At 42.2% G+C, this 24,566-nt stretch overlaps 1 protein-coding gene across 2 annotated transcripts in view; it reads left to right on the top strand.

Annotated features, from left to right (window-relative positions):
- Window positions 1-2,491: 2,491 nt before the first annotated feature.
- KHDRBS1 (KH RNA binding domain containing, signal transduction associated 1) overlaps window positions 2,492-24,566 on the top strand; it is a 38,111-nt gene continuing 16,036 nt past the window's right edge. Inside the window, exons 1-8 of one of the 2 annotated variants that reach the window (XR_007154739.1) lie at window positions 2,492-3,035; window positions 14,083-14,207; window positions 15,512-15,628; window positions 17,651-17,797; window positions 20,462-20,595; window positions 21,307-21,508; window positions 22,018-22,085; window positions 22,837-22,895. Coding sequence is in view for 1 of the 2 variants with exons in the window: in XM_047870671.1 (XP_047726627.1) it covers window positions 2,654-3,035; window positions 14,083-14,207; window positions 15,512-15,628; window positions 17,651-17,797; window positions 20,462-20,595; window positions 21,307-21,508; window positions 22,018-22,085; window positions 22,837-22,895 (1,234 nt within the window). In the remaining variant the exon portion in view is untranslated. The remainder of the gene's footprint in view (window positions 3,036-14,082; window positions 14,208-15,511; window positions 15,629-17,650; window positions 17,798-20,461; window positions 20,596-21,306; window positions 21,509-22,017; window positions 22,086-22,836; window positions 22,896-24,566) is intronic. The other variant, XM_047870671.1, reaches the window with a different exon arrangement.

Raw genomic sequence — 24,566 nt, 5'->3', positions numbered from 1 at the left:
TTTGTCCCCAACAATTCTGCAAGGTAGATATCCTTACCTCCACTTTATAGAGGAGGAAACTAAGACACAGACAGGTTGTGCTTTTCCTAATGACATACAGTGAGGACAAGGCATTGCTAGGTTTGAATCTGTCTGCTTCACTCCAAAGTCAGTTCTTTCCACAAGGCTATACTGTTAGTACCTTCAGGTGAACCCGGGGGGAACGATGTGATATTGTGGTCAACACAAAATCAGCTCCAGACTTCTGGGCTTTCAGGACAGGAATTACCCTTCTGGCCCCCGGAGAACCCCACCCCCACCCCCCAAAGCTCCTGCCACCAGCCCTACCCCCCACCCCAGTAGAAGGCTGCTGTATCACTTACTTTGTAAGTACATCACAGCCTCACAACCTATCGCCTCAGAGATTACCTTTTGTGTGTCTCACCGGGAAGAAGAGTTCAAATCTCCCTTCAACCCCACCCTTTTCAAGTTAAGTAAAGGTTTGGCAGCCATCTGGAAAAACTGGTGATTCTTGTCTTAGAAACCCACAGATACCACTACCCAGCTCCTTCTCAGACACTTCTTTATCAAAGTTTTATTAGCCTCAGCTCAAGGTACCTCCATCTGGGCATCTCATTACAGAGCAAGGACACTTCAGCCATTTGTAACACCACCCCCACCCAAGCAGGATTTTCAAGGACAGCAGCAGAAATGACTTGCAAGAGAGCTATAAATCCATCTTGCCCCCTCTCCCCTCCTCCATCCATTTGCTCTCTCAACCTATTTCTTCAGTCTGCAACTGGTTTACTCCTATTCCTTAAACACATCTCTGACATTTTCATCTTGAATGTTCCATTTGTTCATACTTCCCTTTGCCTGGAACTCACTCTCTCCTGGCCGAAATCTATCTCCTGCCTTGAAGTCCAATCTCACTTAATAGTCACGTATCTTTTGGCACTGGTGACATTACATTCTTTATTACAATTACTCGAAAACATTTTTTCTCCTACCTATGAACTATACCTACGCGAATTCAAAGTAAAATACTGCCGGTAGAGGGAAATACAGAATACATACGTGATGGTTTATGGAGATATTTGTGTTTGTTCTCATTTCTGTGGATAATTTCTTTTCCCCACCCCCAAGAAAGTAGTCAGGCCTTAAATGCTCCCTACTTGAAGGCTTCTAAGTTTCAGATCCAAAAATCAACAGTTCTGAGCAACACAGAAGACAATGTTCAGAAATGGTTTTGAAAAGCACAGTCTTACTAGGGGAACTGATCCAAAAGGAAAAGGGAGGAGAGTCCTTTGAATGGGGGAAGCAAAAATCTGTGGAGGGAAAGAAAGGTTAGAGAAAGCACCAGGTTTTGAACCAGTTCATGTTAGAGACCTATGCTCATTTGCATATAGCATCCAAAGATGAGAAGACTGCTGTGGGAGACTGTGCACTATATATCTCTATATCTACACACACACACACACACACACACACACACACCTTGGACTCGAGAACAGTGGCAAGGGTCTTTCTGAGCAAAGCTGGAACGATCCACTGTGAAGGGTCCAACAGAAGCAAGGGCATTAGCGCTCATATTAATAGAAGGAGCCATCCTAGTGATACAACCATCACGGATTAAGGACCTGGCCTCTTGCTCACTTTTTTGCGGAAGAAACACTGAACTCAGCAGAAAGCAGCCCTATATGTAAAGAGTTAAAATGCTTCGTCTTTTAAGGCGACTTCTCAGACCAGCAATGGCTAACGTTTTAGAGCCTACCATACTGGAAAACGGGACACGACTTCTGGGGTTCCCTGTTTCGGTCGGGCGCCCTTTTCCTTGCTAGATTTCAGTTTTCCAATCTAGTTCAAGGTCTCCAGTCTTCCCACTGACCCGTCCTTCCTGCAAGCCCCTCGTCTCTGAGTCAGGACTCTCCCTGAATCGTCCCTTCTTCACCCCTAGTTTCCCCCGTGCCCTGTTTCTCCCCCCCACCCCCCGTCCCCGTTCCGGCAGTCTCTCCCCTCTCATCCTGCCCAGACCGCCTCCATTCCCTCTCCTTTCCCTCCCGCGACCCCCCCCCACTCGGGTCTCCTTACATTTCAGTGAGCCCCCCTCTCCGCCCCACTTTTCCCCCCACTCCACCGCCACGGAGTACAACCCCCCCGCCCCCCAGCTCAGCCGTTGGCGGGGGCGTGGCCCCGCGAGTAACAGGTCTCCCGCCCCACACTCCGCGGGCCCGCGCGCAGACAAAGACATTCCACAGCCCCCGCCCCTCCGCGCACTCGGCCAGAGGGGGAGGAGACACGTGTCCCGCTAGCGCCGAGTCACGTGGAAAAGAAAACGAACGAAGCCCGCGGCCACTTGCGCACGCGCACAAGGCTCTGGCCTGGCGGGCTCTGAGGGAAAAGGGGAGCGGGGAGGCGACTTCTTCGGGCTCCGCGGCGGTGCGCAGGCGCCGTGGCCCGACTGGAGACTTTGTTCTCCGCGGAGAGACCCAAGGGCGGTGCCGGTGGCTGACTGCGCACGCGCGCCGCCTCATTTCCGGTGCTCTCTTTCGCTGGGTCGCTCGGGTCGGCTTCGGTCGCTGTCGCTCCCGCTCTCCCACCCCCGCCAACCGCCGCTTGGGCCTCTGCCGCTGCCGCGTTGCTTCCTCGATTCCTCGATCGTACATCCGCCCCAATGCAGCGCCGGGACGACCCCGCCGCGCGCATGAGCCGGTCCTCAGGCCGCAGCGGCTCCATGGACCCCTCCGGTGCCCACCCCTCGGTGCGTCAGGCGCCGTCTCGGCAGCCACCGCTGCCTCACCGATCCCGGGGAGGCGGAGGGGGATCCCGGGGGGGCGCCCGGGCCTCGCCCGCCACGCAGCCACCACCGCTGCTGCCGCCCTCGGCCACCGGTCCCGACGCGACAGTGGGCGGTCCAGCGCCGACCCCGCTGCTGCCCCCCTCAGCCACTGCCTCCGTCAAGATGGAGCCGGAGAACAAGTACCTGCCCGAACTCATGGCCGAGAAGGATTCGCTCGACCCGTCCTTCACTCACGCCATGCAGCTACTGACGGCAGGTAAGCCGGGTCCCTCTGGGTCGCCTGGCCACTCGGGGGCATGGGTGGCAGTGGCTTTGTTCCTCCCGCTTCCCGCCCCCTCGGGGCCAAGGCAGTCGTGAACTCCTCTTCTCTTATCCTCATCCTGGGGGGATGATGGGGATCCTGGATTCCGCACCTGTCCCGGCCCACGGTGTGAGGGAGAATTTCTAGGCTGCAGTGGAGGCCCGAAGGGGACTTGGCGATCTCTTAGCGCAAAGATCTTGATGGATAGCGCTGCGCTCCCCGCCCCTTTGCCGACCCTTCCCCCTCCCACTTCTTGCAGCTGCCCTGCCCTCCGAGTGTTCAGATTCTTCCAGAAATGAACCTTTACCTCCCCCTATCCTAAAGGGAAAGCTTTCTTCCTTGCGGGTGGAGGTAGACGCCTCTACTGAGGGTGTAGGAGGCGAAGGCGGCCCGAGCGGGGAGGGACCGTGGGAGGGAGGGCCGAGGTGAAATGGGGTGAGGCCGGAGTGCCCTGTCCAGCGCGCCGCGGTCGCTGGGGCCGGGTGGGACTTAGCGGTAATAGGAGCTTAAGTTGCTCGGAGGCAGAAGCAACCTGTGGGAATCGGAGCTTGAGGTTTTCCGAATCAGATTTCCCACTTCGGCCGGTAAAGTGGTGATTGCTACAGAGCCGGAAGGTTGGACCCCTTTATTTTACAACGTGGTGTCCACCAGAAGGGGGAAAAAATAACTCTAGTGAAATGGGATAGGAGGAGGTAAAGGGTGGTGTGCAGGACTTTCTCCAACAAGATGGACAAAATTGAGAGAAATGGCAGGATGCTCGTACCTGAAAGACTTGGGTCTTTTGTTTTGTTTTTTATTTTTTGCTTCAGTAGTGAAATAGATTAGAAATAATAGTCTTTGTTCGCTGTCTGTAGACCCACGCTCCTTTCCTGCCCTGGCCAATCACTTGGTCCCTCTGGTTTCTCCCGAAAGCCGTCCGTTTCGCCCTCACTTCTAGTTACAACGCTGTTTTAATAAGTATTTCTTATGATACCTGAATTTTATTAATCAAGTAGAAAGTTGCAGTCTTCAACACTAAATGAGTAGGTGGACTCTTTGGCAAGGCTGATAGAATGAACAGATAGTTATGAAAAGATCATTTCCCTGCCCTTTGTTCTCTAGCACCCTACGTTGGTGAGGGGTCCTTACTTTTTAACTCAATGAACAAAGCTGGCTGTGGTCAGGAATAACATTTAGATGAACTGCTTACATGTTCAACTTGATGCTTTGCTGTTTTTGTAACATAGATTGTTTGAAACATTACTGCTCATTGTGTGCCTCTGGCAATCTTTTTGAAGGCCAGGAATGCTTTTTTTATCTTTATATTTTTCATGCTGTCTTGCATATAACAAACACCAGGTGTTTGAATCGGAAAGCAAGCACATGGGCAGATTTAGGAATGTCAGGCCAAATTCTGAAAGGTTGACTGGTAGTCTAATTTTTATTTTCTCTAATCTTTAAGCAGTCCATATTAAATACAAGAGAATAACAAACTTTAGAACTTTTAGGTGTTGGCTTGGGTTTGAAATTCTGACCCTTAACTAGTTACCTACTCTTGGGAAGCTTTCTGAACCTCGGTAACTTTATCTGTAAAGTGGGATGGTGAGTTGAGAGAATTAAATGACATGTAAAAGCACTAGCACCATTCCCTTTGGTCTGTAATCAGGTAATGACTTGTCACCACAGTTTTCTTCTAGTTGTAAATCCAGGGTACTGAATATGGTATGAAAGCAAGATATTTTTGCTTAACCACACCAAATGTCTAGTACAATGTTTGTCTTTTAAGTAAAAGATGGTTTCTTAGGTTGATCATCAAAAACTGTTGATCATTAAAAGTTACTTACAGGGGTGCCTGGCTGGCTCAGTCGGTAGAGCATGGGAATCTGGATCTTGGGATTATAAATTGGGTGTAGAGATTCCTTAAAAATAAAAATATTTTTAAAAAGTTACAGTTTTCACTCTTCTCTCACTGCTTAAATTCTGTTATAAGAGAGTGCTCTTCAATCTTATTTTTCACTTGGACATTTTGGTGTCTTTCTTTCTTTCTTTCTTTCTTCTTTCTTTCTTTCTTTCTTTCTTTCTTTCTTTCTTTCTTTCTTTCGTTTTAAAATCAATTTGAAATTTTAATTGGAGAATTGGGGTTGAGGTAATGCCGGCTCATTGAAAGAACAGTCTTAGAAGGGTATATGGATGCTTCTTAGCATGGGTAAGTCTTGATATATGTTGGACCTGGATCATTTTTGAATGATCTGGGAAAGGGAGTGTAAAGTCCACCAACTATGAGGAAGTGAGACTCTGAGAAGACAGAATAGTAGTATTTAAAGTCTGATAAGGATACATGTAAGAAAAATAATACTTAACACTTACTGTGCTAGGCACTGGTCTGAGCACTTTTTATATCAAATATTTAGTTTTTGTGACAATATTATGAGGAAGTTACTCTTATCCTCACTTTTACCAATGAGGAAATGAAGGCATACAGAGATTAATTTGCCTACAGCAACAAGATTTGTAAGCAGCATAAGTAGGATTTGAAGTCAATCTGAATCTGGATCCACACACCTAACCATCCCCACCCACCCCACCCGTTACTGTATATAGTACCTGCAAAAAATTGTACTTTGAAAATATTTTGTACTACTTGCACAAAATACTGTAATGTATTTGAACGCATTGGAGTGGTAGCTAACATGACAGTAAAGATAACAAGGCCAGAAGAAAAAGAAGGAAACCCAGAGAGCAGAGCCTAGCTCTTGGGATTAACACTCCTCCGGGCACCTCTGCTCATTTCCGAGGAGGTGCCTCAAGATGCAGCCCACTCTTCCTTCAGCAGTCACATACCTCTTCCTGTCCCTTTCCCAGCTTTACTTTATTTTGCACCCACCAGCATCTGATGCACCATTTATTGTAGTTCTGTATTTAACCACACCTCTTTCACAGCTAGAATGTTAGCTCTACCAGGGCAGGGATCTTTTGTCTGCTTTGTTCACTGCTGTATCTCTTGTTCCTTGAAGACTGCCGCACAGAATGGCCTCTTACTAAATATTTGATGAATGAGTATTCATCTTCATTGCATAATGGAAAAATATCAACGTAGTTCTGAGGAATTTACATTTTGAATATAGACTTCTGTGTTAGCCAAGTTGATATTCAAGCTGTGATGGCAATTAAATGCATTAGCAGACATGCAAGGAATCAGTTTACCCACGCTTGTTTTCTAAAACAAAAATAATTTATTTTGTGTTACATATTTATATAATAAACAAAATGCTTTTATGTGTCTCAGTGTTTTTTATTCTACTTTGTACAATTAGGAAAATATAAATTAGTGTAAATGACTCAGAAGTAAGTAAACATCTTGAAGAGATTAACAGTCCCCAGAAGACCTTGAACGTATACTTAGAAATCCATTTTTCAAAAGCACCCAGTGGACATTTAAAGACAAAGTCTGTTGAAACTTCGAAATACTTAATTCCTTTATTTCATTCACAATATGTCATAGAAATATATCCATTCTACAAGGCTAGCAAAACCTATTAAAATCAGAAAGTGGAATTGCAAAGGAATTCTAGACCGAATATGGGTGTAAGTATCAATAGTAGGATAAAAAGGCAGAGGTTACAACTATTTGCAACAACATTGTTGTTTACTTAGGAAAGTGGTCAGTGATGTGGCTGATTACAATATAGAGATGTACAAATCAGTAGGTTTCTGATACATGAGCAGGACCCAATTAGAGAAGAATTGACAAAATCTCATTTTTAGAATAGTACCAAAAAATTAAAAGAATATATCAATTGCCTTGAAATTAGCAAGAAAACACTCAAAATGTATGTGAATAATCATAAAAAATAACATTAAATAATATTTAGAGCATGTAATATGTGCCATGAGATATGCTACTCATTAATTCTGTCTCCTGGCCATTCTGTAAGGCAAGAAGAATTTTTTTTCTCAATATTACAGAAGAAGAATATTGTGATCACTTATTGTCAACTTAAAATTTTACTGAAGGTGATGAAGGAAGATCTGAATGAAAAGACAAATATGCCTTATGTCCTGGGAAGCTTGCGGGAACGGGGGGAACTAGTGTTATGATAGGACTTTTAAGTGGACATGTTGATTTTTAACTAGGTCAAACAAGACTTAGGGCTTGAGAGGATGAGAATTAAAAGGAACTCTTTTTTTTTTTGTTTTTTAATGTTTATTTATTTTTGAGAGAGACAGAGAAATAATGCCAGTGGGTTAGGGGCAGAGAGAGAGGGAGACGCAGAAGCAGGGTCCAGGCTCTGAGCTGTCAGCACAGAGCTCGAACTCACGAGCTGTGACCTGAGCCGAAGTCAGATGCTCAACTGACTGAGCCATGCAGGCGCCCCTAATTAGAAGGAACTCTTAAACGTTGGTGGAAGTATGAATTGATACAGACACTCTGGATAACAGTTGAGCATTTCATCTGAAAGTTGAACTTTTAAATTTCTTAAAATTCAGTAACACCATTCCTAGGAATATGCCCATAGAAACTTTTGCACATGAATGCCTCATTCATAAAATGGTGCACCTTGTTCACAAAATGGTGCAACTTGTTTCACCATTGATTGAATACTGTGAGATTTTCAAAATGAGATCATTACAAGGCAGTGAAAATGAAAACTTACAGCTACAAGCAACAACATGGAGAAATGTTGGAAATCTAATGTTGGAAAAGTAAGTCCCATAAGGCTAGATACGTACAGTACAATACTATTTTTACAGAACATAATACTAGCAAGATTAAGCAAAATATTGTTAGCATACATTTTTTTCTGATAAAGCAACTTTCTGCAAAACTAAGCATATGTTTACCGTACTAAGCAGTTGCAGTTTCTTGGGCATTTATCCCAGAAAAATTAAAACTTAGTTTCACACAGACCTGTGCCTGAATGTTCATAGCAGCTCTATTCATAATAGCCAAAAACTGAAAACAAACCGTATGCCTCCAATAGGTGAATAAACTGGTGCATTCCTACCATGGACTACTACTCAGCAGTAAAAAGAGATAAATGTTAACAACTTGAGTGGCTCTCAAGAGAATTAGGCTGAGTAAAAAGAGCTAATTTCTAAAGGAAACATAATATATAATTCCATTAATTAAACATTCTTGAAAATACAAAACAATAGAGATGGAGAACAGACAAGTGGTTGCCAGTGGTGAGAGACAGTTGGCTACAAAAGGGTGGCATGAGGAATCCCTGTGATAGACATGTTTTGCATCTTGACTGTGGTGGTGTTCACGTGACTGATTAAAATTCATAGAACTAAACACACAAAAGTAGGTGTAAAACTGATGACCTGAACAAAGTCAGTAGATTGTATTAATGTTAATTTTCTAATTATGATGCTGTATTGTGTATATGCAGAGTATTATCATGGAGAAAACTGGGTGAAGGGTGTATGAGATCTTTTATTTCTCACAACTGCTTATAAATCTGTAATTATCTCAAAAAGTTTTTTTAAAAAAGAATTTAGAAATTCTAAAATGTATCCTAAGAAAGAGATTCAGGAGACCATGGTCAATATACCATAATAGAGTTTGCCACTATCTCGGAGTGTGAGAATTGAGCCCCTTAGAGGGCTCTTAACTCAGGCTTTGGGGGATTTTTCTGAACCAGTACCCACCCTCAGTCTGTACTGTATGTGAAATACTGTGTTATCTTTTCCTAGGGAGATAATCTGTAGCTTTCATCAGATTCTCAAAGGGGCCCATGACCCCAAAAAAGATTAAGAACCTATTGGTCTGTGCTCTTGCTTAATATAGTAAGTAATTTGATAAATAAAAAGAACAGATTTTTTTTTTTTTAATACAAAAGTAGTAAGCATATACTGGAATTGGGATTCCAAAAGGTGGTACCAACAAAAAAGGTATAGGGCAGAGAATTATAAAGTTGGGAATAATAAAGTCATGAATCTCTAAGGAAAGTTGAGGGTGTTAACATATGTTTCTTTTAGTAAATATTTATAGATGCCTATTGTGTATTAAGTAATTTACTAAAAATGGCAGGTACACAGTTTAGTGATGGAAGCAGTCTGGAAATCATTAACAAGAGAAGGAGTAGTGTGGTTAGAAGAGCAGAAATTGAGAGCAGGGCATGACCCCTGACCTTTTGGAGCAGATATTCTATGAATCTTGCCCTCTTAAAAACACTATCATTGGAAGCCTTAGAAAATGTTGACTATTGTCGTTGCTTATGCAGCCTTTATCAAATGTTCAGTTAATGAAATGTACATGGTAATCTGTTTTTAGTTAAGCCAATCCAGATGATAAAGTTTGTATATATAATTTCCCCAAACTTCTCTAGTATTAACATTTTTGCGTTTATTAAATCTTTTTTTTTCTTTTTTTATTTTCCTCCTTTTTAAAAGTAAGTAGGGAAGACTAAGAGAGAGGTTGGCTTTTTAAAAATTTTTTTAATGTTTATTTATTTTTGAGAGAGATAGAGACAGAGTGCGAGAGGGGAAGGGCCAGAGAGAGAGGGAGACACATAATCTGAAGCAGGCTGCAGGCTGTTAGGACAGAGCCCAATGCAGGGCTCGAACTCACGGACTGTGAGATCATGACCTGAGCCGAAGTCAGACGCTGAACTGACTGAGCCACCCAGGTGCCCTCAAGAGAGAGGTTTAATGACTTGCTCAAGGTCACATTCCAAGCGTGTAGCAGAACTGGGAATCAAACCCAGTTCTGTCTGGCTTTAAAACTCTTGCTCTTTCCTCTGAGGCATACGTTTAAGAAACAGTTCTCATCCTTTAGAGTTTACAATCTGATTGTGGTAAGATCTACCAAAAAAGGAATGGTTAAGTTAGAGTAAGAGAAATGCCACAAGATTTTGAATTTGCTTCAAGTGTTGGAAGGGAGTAACCTGGATTTAAGTACCTGCTCTGTCCCTAACTAGTTTTGTGATCTTGGACAAGTTCCATGACTTTTCTGAGCCCAGGTTCTTTTCACCTGCTAAATAGGGATAGTCCTGGCTGAAAGACAATGAAACAGTACAGAATTTCTGACGTGTAGAAGCACTAGGTGGAATGTGATTATTGGAAGCACCTGGCTAAAAAACAAGTGGGTCACCTCTCTGTATTGTTTACATTTTCACTTTTCTCTCTTTGGCTCTGGGGACATCCAAGGTCTCCAGAGGCACAAGTGAAGATCACTTAAAGGAGTTAGTTTCAGAAAGGTTGTCTAGAAAGTACTTATGCCTGAGGGTTAAACCATTTTTAGGAAGCTTCTTGACTTTTTTTTCCTTCCCAATACGGCCTACTCCCAGCTCTCCAAGAGAAGTGAAGCCAAGGAGAGAAATACAGAATTGGAAAAGAAAAGCAAGATCAGGCTACTGTACATCTGAAGCACCCACAGAGTCCTTTCATTGCCTTTAACCTCATGACCGTCTCTGAGGGTAGAACTGTACTTCCCAACATTTTACACAATCAACTCTTCTTGCGGAAAAAAAGTGCCCCGCTCCCTCCAGAAACTCCTCATTGAGAGGCAGTAATAAAAGCATGAGGTTTGAAGTTAGACAAAGCCTGGGTTTTGAACTATATTCTGATACTTTAATAGCTTTGTGACTTAGAGACTCTTCTCTGAGTTTGTTTCCTCATTTGTAAAATGGGGATAGTACCAGCTACATCACTGAGTTATTTTGTAGGATAAATGAGATAGTATTTGTGCAGTATTTGATACATAGTAGACACTGAACTAATATTCAGTCCTTCCCCTTCTAAAGATGGAAGATGGCCCCTCTTAAAGACATAAAGTTGCCTCTTTGTGTTTTTCTTTCAAGGCTAAACTTCCCTGATTCTTTTTTCAATTCTCAGTTTTATGTAAATAACTTATATTCTCTTATAAAGAATTCTTAGAATTCTCTAAAAATGCCTTAATATTCTTTTAAAAATTGTGAGATAAATTGGACAAAGAGATTCTAATTAAGATATGGCTAGTACAAAATAGAAAGATCCTGTTAGAAATTCTCAGGGTGCATTACATTGCATAAGAACAAATCTTTCTACTGGTTTCAGTTTTTGCAACCTTGCTTCCTATAGGAATACAACAGATCAACAGGCTTTGAGTCTTATCTTCTTGCACTGGCCAAGTAAAGTTTCTGGAAAGTAGTATAAAATACAGCAGAAGGGCCTTACCTAGAGGGTAGCAATTAGGACATAGATAAAATGAGGCGTGTAATTTGTTCCACATTTTTAGAAGCTCCTCAGTGATGTTTTCAGATCACAAATATGGCATCTTTGTTCCTAGGACTTTTGAGGATTGAGTACCCAGTTTTTCAGTTTTGGAAATTCAAGAAGAGATGTATTCAAAGATGGTAGGCTCAAAACTAGTGACTAGAAAAAGCTAATATTAGCAGTAAGTGGGAGGAGGGAATAGAGGTCAGGATATATCAGCAGCAAAACAACAAACAAATAGGGTGTTGAATGAAGCATTTAGCCTGTTAATTGTAAGGTCAAATTTGTTTTCTCTTCCAAGCAATGGAACATAGGAGTGTGAAGAGCACTGTTATCTATAGTTCTTCCCATAGGAGTAAAGGTTTACTTAATATTTACAGTATGGGGGTACCTGGGTATCTCAGTCAGTTAAGCGTCCAACTCTTGATCTCAGCTCAGGTCTTGATCCTCAGCGTCGTGAGTTCAAGTCCCATGTTGGGCTCCATGTTGAGCGTGGAGCCTACTTTAAAAAAAAAAAAGATTCACAATATGATTAGCAGTTTTAATTGTCAGAAAGCAAGAGAGTATGTGTTCTTGGGCATAAGCAGGTTAGCTCACCCCATACTATAACATCTGAAATTAGGCTTTTTAATAAACGGAATACTTTAGTTTGAAATTCTGAATTCTTACGAAGTCTGTCAAAGTGACTTTTCTTCATCTATATACTTCACAGCTGGACTTAGTCTAAACAGTATTTTTAAAAACTGTTAAAGGTATGGGTTTGAATAATGTGTTTGAGGTAGTATATCTTTTTTTTTTCCTTCAGTAATCTCCACACCCAATGTGGAATTTGAACTTAGAACCCGGAGATCAAGAGCCCCACACTCCACTGACTGAGCCAGCCAGGTACCCTGAAGTAGTAGTCATTATATTTTAAACCAGTGACTTTCAAAGTGTGGTCCCTAGGTCAGTAATACCAGCATCACCTGGTAACTTGCTAGAAATGCACATTCCTAACACAAATCCTAGACTGGGGTTGGGGCCTAGCAGTCTAGTTTAATAAGCCCTCTGAAGCCATTCTGATGCATACTGAAGTTTGAGAACCCTTACCTTAAAATTATAGAAGATAGAAACACAGTATTAGAATAGTATATAAGGAGAACATTATGTGTTATTTAGAATTTTCTAATAATTTTAGGGAGTATAATTTTTTTTTTCTTACTCTTTTCAGTGGACCACATAACTTTTTAGTTGCCTGTGCGTACCACTCCATCTCTGTTAGTACTCCTGTCATAGCACTTATCTGTACTTGATTGTCAACTTCACAGATTGTACTAATGTCAGTGTATAAATATAGTGAAGGTGGGGATCACATCTGACTTGTTCTGTTGTATCTCCTATATTTTGTAGGATAGATGTCTGGCCCTTATTAAGTCTTCCATAGTGGTTAATGATCATCCTGTATCTCTCCCTTCATCTGCCTCTCTATAGGAAGCACTCAGACACTTCCAGTGAGTGAGTGAGTGAGTGCATGAATGAATGAATGAATGAATGAATGAATGAATGAATGAAGTTCCCTAATGATAGGAAATCTTTTTGAACACTAAGGTCATATCTGATGAAACTATCTTGACCTGTGAATTGAAAGTGCCTTGGTGCATTTTTTCTTTTAGGACATTGAATTTGGACTAATGTTGACTGTATATTAAGCACTTCCTAGGAAATGTTTTTTTGTTTTTTTGTTTTAACGTTTATTTTAGAGAGGGAGACAGAACGTGAACAGGGGAGGGTCAGAGAGAGAGGGAGACACAGAATCCGAAGCAGGCTCCAGGCTCTGAACTGTCAGCACAGAGAGCCCGACCTGGGGCTTGAATTCACAAACTGCAAGATCACCACCTGAGCCGAAGTTGGATGGGTGGTCGACCTCTGAGCCACCCAGGCGCCCTCCTCCCTCCCCCCTCCCAAGGGTTTTAATTAGCATATGTACATATGTTATTTTACTCTGTCTTCATAGCAACCTCATGAGGTGGATATTGCTTCTGTTTTACAGATGAAGGAGCCAAAAATTACAGCAATTGAATAACTTTTCAAAGTTCACAAAACTAGTGAGTGGTAGACTAAGAACCGTGTCTTTCAAACTCCTAAGGACTATCATCCAAAGAACTACTTACTGTCACAATGAAATTTTAACAGCGCTCTCCATTGTATGTTTAAATTACTGACTTTTGTATTTTCATCAAGATACGACTTTGTGCTTTTTCTTGATGCAGACTTTTTTTCGTTCATTTATCCCTTTTTCCCCATCTCTGTGCATTGGTTTTGTTAAATCCATTTATTCTTTTTTTTTTTCCTTTTTTTTTTTCTTTTTTTTTTTTTTTCAACGTTTATTTTATTTTTTGGGACAGAGAGAGACAGAGCATGAACGGGGGAGGGGCAGAGAGAGAGGGAGACACAGAATCGGAAACAGGCTCCAGGCTCCGAGCCATCAGCCCAGAGCCTGACGCGGGGCTCAAACTCACGGACCGCGAGATCGTGACCTGGCTGAAGTCGGACGCTTAACCGACTGCGCCACCCAGGCGCCCCAAATCCATTTATTCTAAGGAAACATTTGAACGGCTCTGATGTAGCGGTTTCAGGTGGGGGTGGAAAAACAAACTGCTTTCATGAGAAGCAGGCTTTGGGTTTCCTAGTCAACTCCACACAGCTTTGGTGCTCTCAGCCAGTCTCTGAAATTAACACATTCATCTGAAGTGTTTGGTCTTCGACTGTTACTGCTTTATGCAGACTCGGAAACTTGCCTTTAGTTACCAGAACAAAACTAAATTGTGTTTGTCTTATTCAGAAATTGAGAAGATTCAGAAAGGAGATTCAAAAAAGGACGATGAGGAGAATTACTTGGATTTATTTTCTCACAAGAACATGAAGCTGAAGGAGCGGGTACTGATACCTGTCAAGCAGTATCCCAAGGTAAGGCAGAAAAGGCCTCACTGCATCATCTTTGTAGGTGTAAGAGTCACGGGCTGCAATAAAGACTTCTGGAGATTATGACACATCAGATACTTGAGTCTGTGAAGCTTCTCTTCCAAATACTGCTTTTTGTAGTATTTGTTCCTGGCAGTTGAAACATCTACATCCATAAACTAACACCTATAGCCAGGAAGGAAATATAATCAACTTTATTATCAAAAAGAGTTTCTTTCTGAAATGTTTGTTCATCCTCCAAGTTCAAAGAGAAAAACTGAAGAGTTGTTCTCTGTCAAAAAATTGACATAGGGGAAACAATGACATGAAATCTAAGTATAGGAAATTTAACACAAATCCTTGACAAGATGAAGTTAATTTTATTTCTTAACATTTTGCTTTTATATAAATGCTTTCTTGTTTTTCTCCTCCTCCTTTTTCCCTTTTTAAAATTTTTTTATTTTTTAATTTATTGTTTAATTTACGTCCAAGTTAGTTAGCATATGGTGCAACAATGATTTCAAGAGTAGATTCCTTAATGCCCCTTACCCACTTAGGCCATCTCCCCTCCCACAACCCCTCAGCAACCCTCTGTTCTCTATATTTAAGAATCTTGTATGTTTTGTCCGCCTCCCTGTTTTTATATTATTTTTGCTTCCCTTCCCTTATGTTCATCTGTTTTGTGTCTTAAATTCCTCATATGAGTGAAGTCATATATTTGTCTTTCTCTGACTAATTTCGCTTAGCATAATACTCTCCAGTTCCATCCACACAGTTGCAAATGGCAAGATTTCATTCCTTTTGATTGCCAAATAGTACTCCATTGTACATACATACCACATCTTCTCCTCCCCCCCCCCCGCTTTTTAAGGAGAAAGATTAGTTATATTTAGTTTACCTAACAAGTACTACAAAAGAATGTCATTTGTCTGTTCTGAGGTTAGTCACTGCATTACCAATATTTATGTGTGTTAAAATACTAAGGGTTGTAGTGTGATAATATGGAAAGAGCACCAGATTACATTAGGAAACCCAAGTTCAAGTCTAGGAACTGCTACTTCCTAGTTGTATAATCTTAGATTATTCACTTTTTCAGTATATCCTCGCATATCCTTCAGTAAAACGGGAATGGTAACTCGCTATTTTACAGGGTTGTTGAAGACCAAATGAGATAACATATATGGAAATGCTTTATAGGAACATGGGTATTTAGAAATCTTTTTTTTTTTTTTTTTTTTTTTCAAATTTTTATTTAAATTCTAGTTAGTTAACATATAGTATAATAGAAATCTGTTTTTATTTTCTGTCAGTTCAATTTTGTGGGGAAGATCCTTGGACCACAAGGAAATACAATCAAAAGACTGCAAGAAGAGACAGGTGCCAAGATCTCTGTTCTGGGCAAGGGCTCAATGAGAGACAAAGCCAAGGTAAGCTCACGTGAGTGAGGCAAGAAAACATACCTTCTGGAAGCCAACACTTGTATATGTACAGGATGCAAATCCTTTAAATTTGCCTTGGATATAAGAGATTATAGACCAGGTTAATTTACTTGTTTGGCAACCCGGAAGAGCCTAGGTGTGCCCTGCAGATTGCGTGGGTTTTTTTTCCTTCTGGTTCTTAACTGTATAGTAATAGAAGCAGCAGTAGCAGTTTTCATGTTAGTAAGCTTGTCTGTGAAAAGTTGGAAGGGGGGCTGGATGTACTAAAACTTACCCAGACTAAACACACTAAAATGTGAACAGCACATTCCCTTTCCGGTAATAAGAAAAGTGAGAGCAATAACGTTGTGTGTGCAGGCGAGTCTGAGGACTAGTTGTTTGGGTTTGCTGTTTTTTTGTTTGTTTTTTTTTTTTAGCCAGCTGGAATGTGAAGCCCACTAAAAATTTGGAAAGGAACCATGAGTAATCCTGACAACAGAACCTAATGCTTACATGTTTTTCCATGTTCTAGCCCCATAGGCTTTTTGTTTGTAAGTGCTAAAAAAATTCCCACTAAAACGGTATTATCTTCTAGGCTCAGCTGTTTGGATGAGACATAACCAGGGTACAGCCTAAAACTTAGTTATTCAGGGCTCCTTTTATGTAGCCTGAATTGACAAACATTGTTTTCTCAGAGCCTCTTTTTGTCCCCTCACATTTCTCACTAGATGAATATAGTTACGGTTGAAGTGTGTTATTCTAGCTAATGAGATTTACATGAAATTTCTTCACTCTATCCTGATTTCCTTCCTCCCTTAGAACTCCCCAGACCATATAAGCAAATAAGAAGAGCTTGTGCTGGGACACCTGGCTTGCTCAGTCAGTAGAGCTTGCTACTCTTGATCTCAGGGTTGTGAGTTCAATCCCCACATTGGGGCTACAGATGACTTAATAAATAAAAAAAAGTTAGGGGCACCTGGGTGGCTCAACCAGTTAAGCATCCGACTCTTGGTTTTAACTCAGGTCATGATCTCATGGTTTGTGAGTTTGAGTCCTGCATCAGGCTCTGAGCTGATAGTGTAGAGCCTGGCAGCATGGAGCCTGGTTGGGATCCCCCCGCCCCCGCCCCTTCCTTGCTTGTGCTGTCTTTCAAAAATAGATAAATAAACATTAAAAAACAGAGCAGGGGGTGGTTCTGGGTGGCTCAGTCGACTAAGCATCTGACTTTTTTTTTTTAATGTGTATTTGTTTTTGAGAGGGAGAGACACAGAGCTTGAGTGGGGGAGGGGCAGAGAGAGAGGGAGATGCAGAATCTGAAGCAGGCTCTAGGCTCTAAGCTGTCAGCACAGAGCCAGATGTGGGGCTCAAATGCATGAATGGTGAGATCATGACCTGAGCCAAAGTCAGATGCTCAACCGACTGAACCACCCAGGCACCCCAAGCATCCGACTCTTGATCTTAGCTCAGGTCATGATCTCATGGTTTCATGAGATCAAGCCAACGTTGGGCTCTGTGCTGACAGCGTGGAGCCTGCCTGGGATTCTCTCTCACCTCTCTCTCTGCCCCTCCCCCACTTGCACTGTATCTCTTTTTCTCAAAATAAACCAACATTAAAAAAACTTTTTTTTTTTTTTAAATAAAGTTAAAAAAAAGAAAAGCTGGTGTTTAACGGCTCTACTTGGGATTTAAGAGCAAATGCTTGGCAATGAATGGATGAATGAATGCATGCATGCTTGGCAAACTGCTATATCTGAATGGAGACTGGAATTAAGTGAGTCTCTTCTATACCATCTAATAAGAGCTCCAGTGAATGCACCGAATTCATGACGGTAGTTAACTGTTTAGCAGACCGATTATAGGTTTAGTATGTTGTGTGAATTACTATTCTCCAGACCTTGTTTTGCTTTCTTCTTACACTTTTACTATTTTTCTCACCTGTTTAGGTTATTTTTTGCCGTCTCATTGGACTGGAGGTAATGGCATCATTTTCTCGCATTCACGTGATGATGTTTTTCTGCATTTTTTCCATAGGAGGAAGAGCTGCGCAAAGGTGGAGATCCCAAATATGCCCACTTGAATATGGATCTGCATGTCTTCATTGAAGTCTTTGGACCCCCATGTGAGGCTTATGCTCTTATGGCCCATGCTATGGAGGAAGTCAAGAAGTTCCTAGTACCAGTAAGGAATCCCACATTCTATATCTTTGAGCAAGAGAGAACTGGGATCTAGTGTTGTTGCTGAGGCAGGGGTTCTTAATCATGATCTCTGCATAATCATGATCTCTGAAATTGCATATCAAATTCTACATTTATGTTCACTTTTCTGCGGTAGTCTGTTAGTTGTACCTAGTTCTTAAAGCACTGTGCCCCAAACCCACTCTACCCTTTAATATGGTTTTAGTTATATAGCAGTGTCTGTTGTCAGTATTTTGAGTCCACAGTGTGTCTGGCATTTTAACATCTGGTTAAAAAAGATTGAACAGAGTCTTCACTGAGCTAAGTGTATTGATACTAGTGTGGAACCAGGAGGTGATGATGATAAAATGGCTAAGATGGTCGTAAACCCCCCTGTACTCAAGGAATTATGTTCTAGACTCTAGAAAGTGTAGAGGGTTAACTAACAGCAAGAAGCTTCTAACATCCAGTGTTAATGGATTAAATTTTGACCTAGGTACATTCAGGACTCTTTCTCCTGGAGGAATTTACTTACGTAGAGTTTGATTTGAAAGAGGCATGATTGTTAACAGGCTTGACTATCGATGATATTAAACACATTGATGTGCATCTCCTTCTGGAATGTAACTGAGGCCCAGGAAGAGTTGGGACAGACCAAGTTACCTGTCTTGCATAATTATTACCACCTGGTCAGAGGGTCCATTCTTTGAATAAGTAGAAAATGGTGTGATTCTTGACTTTCAGCAAGTCCTGCTAGTTGTCAGAGTTAACATACTACAGTTGAATATTTAATGACCAAGGATGAATCTGGAACCTTAGGAAGCATTGAAATACTATTAACTAGAATTGGGTAAGCATCACGTTTGCATCACTAAAACTAAGAGTTGAGATACAGTTCTTGGTTTTCTTGTGTACGTAAAGTGAGGAGTTGGAACTAGATGTGGTGTCAGCAGATGTGAGAATAAGTAGAGCAAAAATTTACAGGCAGTGTGTACCTATAATGTCGAGCTCCACGAAGTCCAGCCCCGTCTCAGATGTCTCAGCAGCGGCTTTGCTTCCAAATACCTCCTCTTCGTTAGAATGTTTAAACACGAAACAGCCAATTTAAAATATCCGAGAGAAAAAAGAGCCGGTAAATTTTCCCTTGATGGAGTTCTTTTTCCTCGTTTTGAGGTGTTCTATTGAAGCATCCTAAGCCACCCGGTTTCTGAAGGAATAGGGGGAATGCCCGTCTCCTCTTGATCCTTGGTCTCAGCATATTTCTCAAAAGGGGTAGCTTTACAAGGCTTTCGTGTAAGTGGATCTTCTGAAAAGATGCCTGCCAGGCAGATCTGGGTTTCCTCAGCCAGAAGAATCTAGGCATGTGGGCTGTCATTGGTCATTTGACTCTCCTGTGTGGGTCTCAAGCGTCAGTAATGTGTAAGGTAGGAAGGAGGTGAAGATTAAGCGGGGGGCATCTCTGTGGTAACTAGAATCATCTATTCTCGAAGCTCTGTCCACCTGGGATATATAAAAAAGCATGGAGTGTTAAAACTGAATGGCTCTCATCAGGAAATATTGAAAAGATATGCAAATGGCATTTGACTCAGTTCTTCTCTCTTGTGAAGACAAAAAAGTGACCCTATTTTTGCATCCATGACCAGAGCCTCCGTTTTCCCCTTAGAACCATTAACTGTACCAGAGAGGCTTCCTGGTACAGTAGGAAGAGCACTGGACTGGGACCTTTATCTGCGTCATCTTGGACAAGTTATTATTTCACTTTTCTGAGCCTCAGGTTCCTTGTTCATCCCAAACATTTGTTAAGTATCTGGTAGGTGCCTAATACTGTGCTTGGGTCTGAAGTTACAAAAATGGCTCCTTTCTCACAATCTAGTGAGAAAGACAGACAATTCTAAAATGACGTGGTAAGTGCTTGGGTAGGGAAAATACACAGTGCTGTAGAAAAAGAGGAGGGAGTGGGGGTAGCATCAAAGAAAGTTTTTCAAAAGAGATAGTATTTTAGATTAAGTCTTGTAAGAGTAAGTTTGAGTGTTTCAGGTGGACAAAAAAAGGCAGTATAGTCTGATGATTCAAAGCCTAGATTTGGGAGACAGGTAATTTCTGAATTCATATCGAGTCTGCCACTTACTAGCTCTATATCCTTAGGCTGGTGGCTTTATATGCCCTGATTCTGTTTCCCAACTGTAAAATGGGAAGATCTGCCGACTTATTTCAGGGTTATCTTGAAGATTAAACTGCAGAATCTATAGAGAGCTTATTATAAAGTGCCCAATGCATAGAGCCTATCTAATGGTAGTGGCTTTTACTGTTCTAGGAAGAGGAAGCTATTTGTACGAATGGATGTACAAGTATGCCAGGTTCTGAACGACAAGTTATTTGACATGGCTTGAAAGGAGGTTGTCCATGGAGAGTGGATGGAAGTGATCTTGAGAGCTAGGTAGGGACCAATGATGAAGAGCTTCAGCTGAATAATGAGGGGGTCTGCCATCAGGACTTTCCTCGAAGAGGTGACAGGTAGGGTGCCATTTGACTTCAGAGAATGCATGACCTGAGTCTTCATCCAGGCATTCAGATCTGGTCTTAGGATCCAAGGCTTATGTGGGCTGGACGACTTCTCAGCGGAAGGTGGAGATGTAGCACAGTACTCCTCATTATCTTTCATTTGCAGGATATGATGGATGATATCTGCCAGGAGCAGTTTCTAGAGCTGTCCTACTTGAACGGAGTACCGGAGCCCTCTCGCGGACGTGGGGTGCCAGTGAGAGGCCGAGGAGCGGCACCTCCTCCTCCACCTGTTCCCAGGTAAAAAATAATGGAGATGACTAGAAACAGGATGTAAATTTGACTGCCAGTAGCATCTCTCTCTTAGTGGTGCTCCAGCTTAGAAGGGGGCCTCAGGATTTGTACCATCAAGAGTGGAATAGTAGATGTTGGCACTTTGGTCATAGTCAAGTGCAGCTGTCCTGTTGAAACTTCTGCTTTTTTAATTTTGGACAGTTCTAGCATTTTCAAAATGGTCTCTGACTTTAGAATTTTACCTGTGACTGACCTTTAATAGAGTGTTCAGACTTCCCAAAGTAGTAGTCCGCTGATGAGACATTCACAGGTCCACTGTGGGACTGGGTCCTTTACCCACCCATACGTTCCTGTGTGTTGTAATAATAGTCGATTTAAGGCATCGTGAAATCTGAACATTAAACTAACCTATGTTTTAAAAGCTCTATTTAAAGTAAATTTTCCAGGGCGCCTGGGTGGTTCAGTCCAACTGAATGTCCATTGAATGTCTGACTCTTGATTTCGGCTCAGGTCATGATCTCACAGTTTGTGAGCTTGAACCCTGTGTGGCCCCATATTGTGCTGTCAGCACAGACCCTGCTTTGGGATTCTCTTTCTCAGTCTCTCTCTGCTCCTCTCGTGCCCTCACGTGTGCTCTCTCTCTCTCTCTCTCAAAATAAATACTTTTTTTTTTTAAGTTTATCCTTTTAAAACATAAAAATAAATTCTCCTTTGCAGGGGCCGTGGTGTTGGACCACCTCGGGGGGCTCTGGTGCGTGGTACACCAGTGAGAGGAGCCATCACCAGAGGTGCCACCGTGACTCGAGGAGTGCCACCTCCACCTACAGTGAGGGGTGCGCCAGCACCAAGAGCGCGGACAGCAGGCATCCAGAGAATACCTTTGCCTCCACCCCCTGCACCAGAAACATATGAAGAATATGTAAGAAGTTTGAACAATGTGCCATTTCCCAATACCTAGAAGGTTGCCAAAGGCAGTTGAATGACAGGACCTAGGCCCTTAACATAGGTGGCAGGGACTGCCTATAAGATCTGGAGTCTGCTCTCTTGTAGTGACTGTAACACTACGAGAAGATTTTTCCATTTTAAGCGTGGTTTACTATGTGTAAATAGATTAAACAGGAAATAGGCTGTGCCTTGATGTATACAGTGTTTTACTAAGGGGTTTTTTCGCTAGTTACTACTGATAATGCTGAAGTTCAACTTTTTACCTTGTTTCCTGCCCACATGTTTGGTTTGGTTGGTGGTCCAGTTTTGTTTCATTTAAAAAGAAAATAACCCTTTCTCTCTCAGCCATTCCACAGTGGGTGTTAATTTTGGAGGGAAATTCCGCATTCTGTTAATCCAGAAGCCTGCCATACTCCCATGGGATGTAATTACCTCCCCTACTCTGTGTGATTCTGACTTTCGGTATCCTTTTATTTGTTCTAGGGATATGATGATACATATGCAGAACAGAGTTATGAAGGCTACGAAGGCTATTACAGCCAGAGCCAAGGGTGAGTCAGGCAACAGAAGTGCCATTTCGTGTCCTAGGGATGGATGGAGCTGGAGCAACAGAGATTTAGGAAGCACACATCTAGGGAGCGATGTGGCTTCTCTTTGGAGGGTATCTCCTTTGCTTTCCATGTCAGTAAGGCACACGGATCTGCTTCATTTAGATAACTGTGAATCTTATGGTGTAGAATCTGGAAATAGCAGATGGAAAATTCCTGAGCCGTGACCACATGGAAATAAAGGGAAAATGCCTTTAAAATTGTTTTGATTTATTATTTAAAACTATCACAACCACATTAAAGGTGCATTAAAGTTTAAAAGGAAGCTAGAATCCCACTACCATAAGTGAGGTTATTTTCTGCACTTTTCTTAAATAACGTTTTTTGTGTATATGCATTGTATCTGTGATTGATTGTAAGTGTCTCATAATTCTACAATGGGGACAGAACAGCATGTTTGTGTATTCTTTTCCAGTGAGCCCTATAAATGTGTGTTTGTGTGCACTGTGATTAAGATGGTCAGTTTAGCATTTTGGTTTTTCACTTTATGTGGTATCCATTTTTCTCTGCTATTGTCATTTTTTTATAAATGCATAGCACATACATGTTTTGGAAGTATTTTCTGGTTTGGAGATGGAGCAGAATTAGCGTTTTCCTGTATTATACATGTAGTAGAATGACTGAGATGTGGGGGAAGTGAAACCAAAACAGACTTAACTCTCGAGCTCTCTAACACTCTGTCTTTGACTTTCAGGGATTCAGAATATTATGACTATGGACATGGGGAGGTTCAAGATTCTTATGAAGCTTATGGTATGTCTTTATTTCCGTGGTGGGCAGAATGTGCAAGTAAGTGCCAGGGAGAGTGCTGGTGACTGGATTATTGGGGGTCCGCCAGTCACCCACCTAAGGAGAAGACTTCAGAAAGCTGAGATGTTGGAAACGTGACAATAGCAGTGCTGCTCTTACTTAAATTGTGTGGTGTGCCATAGAAAGAGGAGCTCTTAAGGTGAGATGGGGTTACTGTTACTCTTGGAAAGTTAAATGGATGTCTTAAACTAGGGCCCAGGTCCAGCTTGGCCTGGTTGGAACAGCAGACTTTTAAGCCAGTGTTGATCGTTTTCTACTTCAGGTCAGGAGAGATGGCTAGGCCTAAGTCATTTTGCAGGGCCTTTGCTGCTGGTGCTTAGGCCACATTGGTAGATAACAAGAACTTCATTGTATCTAGCTTTATTCTCCAGCCCCACTTTGTTTTTTAAGAACAGTATTAGCTCTCATCAAAAAGAATCTATGTAGAGGAAATGTTAGTTGAAGGGGAGCTAGATGGCAAGTAGCTGGCCAGGGCAGGTTGGATGCAAGAATAGTGCCTGTCAGTCTCAGATCTGAGGCCTTAGGGGCTGGAGCCAGGTCAGGGCAGTACTGGCACCAAGCTCCTTACTGGCTTGGAGACACGTCAGGTCAGTCCTTGATCCCAAGAGAGCTATAGAGGCTGGAATGGCAGCAGGACCAAGCTGTCTTCCCTGAGGTTTAGTTGAAAACACATTGCTCAAGAGTGTCCTCAAGAGCCAGTTATGGCCCTGGGTTAATGGGCCCCATAGGGAGTGCCATGTGGCAGTGGGTGCAGAGAGAGCAGCCTTTGAAATGCAAGGTATTTTCAGCATACCTGAGGGAATTCCAGAGTCCTTGGCAAGGGGCTCATCAGTTGACAGGTCATCTTAACAGACTAGTTAACAGTCTCCCCTTACCCCTGGTTGAAAAGAAGGGGTGGGGAGCCTTTTCGAGCTGAGACCAGCTGAGCTTAATTCTTCAGCACAGTATGTAGTAGCCAGTCAGTTGCTTGCCCAGGGAAATAGTTTTTACCAGTTCTCACTAAATGGTACTGGACAGTTGCCATCGGTAACACTGCATCGCTCTGCTCGCATGCCACTATTTAGAAGGGCGGTGGGATTGCCCTAGGGTATTTCCCTCCATCGGCGAGACAGTACAATGGGGCCTCTGTATGTGTTTGACTAAATTACATTTCTGTTTTGCCAGAGAAGAGACTGGACTGAAAGAGGCAGGCTGCCTCTTTTGCTCCTGGTATGATGTTGCCACAGTTAATCTGTTACGATTTCTGCGTTTATAAACAGAATTAGAAAAATAAACTGTCTTGTTGGTACCAGAAGCCACTTGGAAAGTGATGGATGTACCTATTACACTAAGGGTATAAACAAGCTTAGATAGGATTCTTTGGGACTTCCACATAGAGGTTTGAGACCTATAGTGATGGAGGCTCTTATTTGTGAATGCAGGCAGCTGGAGAAATACTTCAGGGATGAACTGGCTTGGGTAAAGTATGGGGGCGAGTGGGAAGAATAAGCTCATAGACACATCTCTTTTTCCTAAAAGGTCAGCTATAGAAGTAAGTGATACCTCCCTCGGGCTTTTCCCTGTGACAAAGGAAAACCATTTGAGGATGTCAACCATGGTGTCTGGCTTCTCTGG

This window comes from Prionailurus viverrinus, chromosome C1 (genome assembly GCF_022837055.1).
Source record: "Prionailurus viverrinus isolate Anna chromosome C1, UM_Priviv_1.0, whole genome shotgun sequence".
NCBI lineage: Eukaryota > Metazoa > Chordata > Mammalia > Carnivora > Felidae > Prionailurus > Prionailurus viverrinus.
The sequence above is the reverse complement of the archived record's forward strand: the minus strand, read 5'-3'. Positions and strand labels throughout refer to the sequence as shown.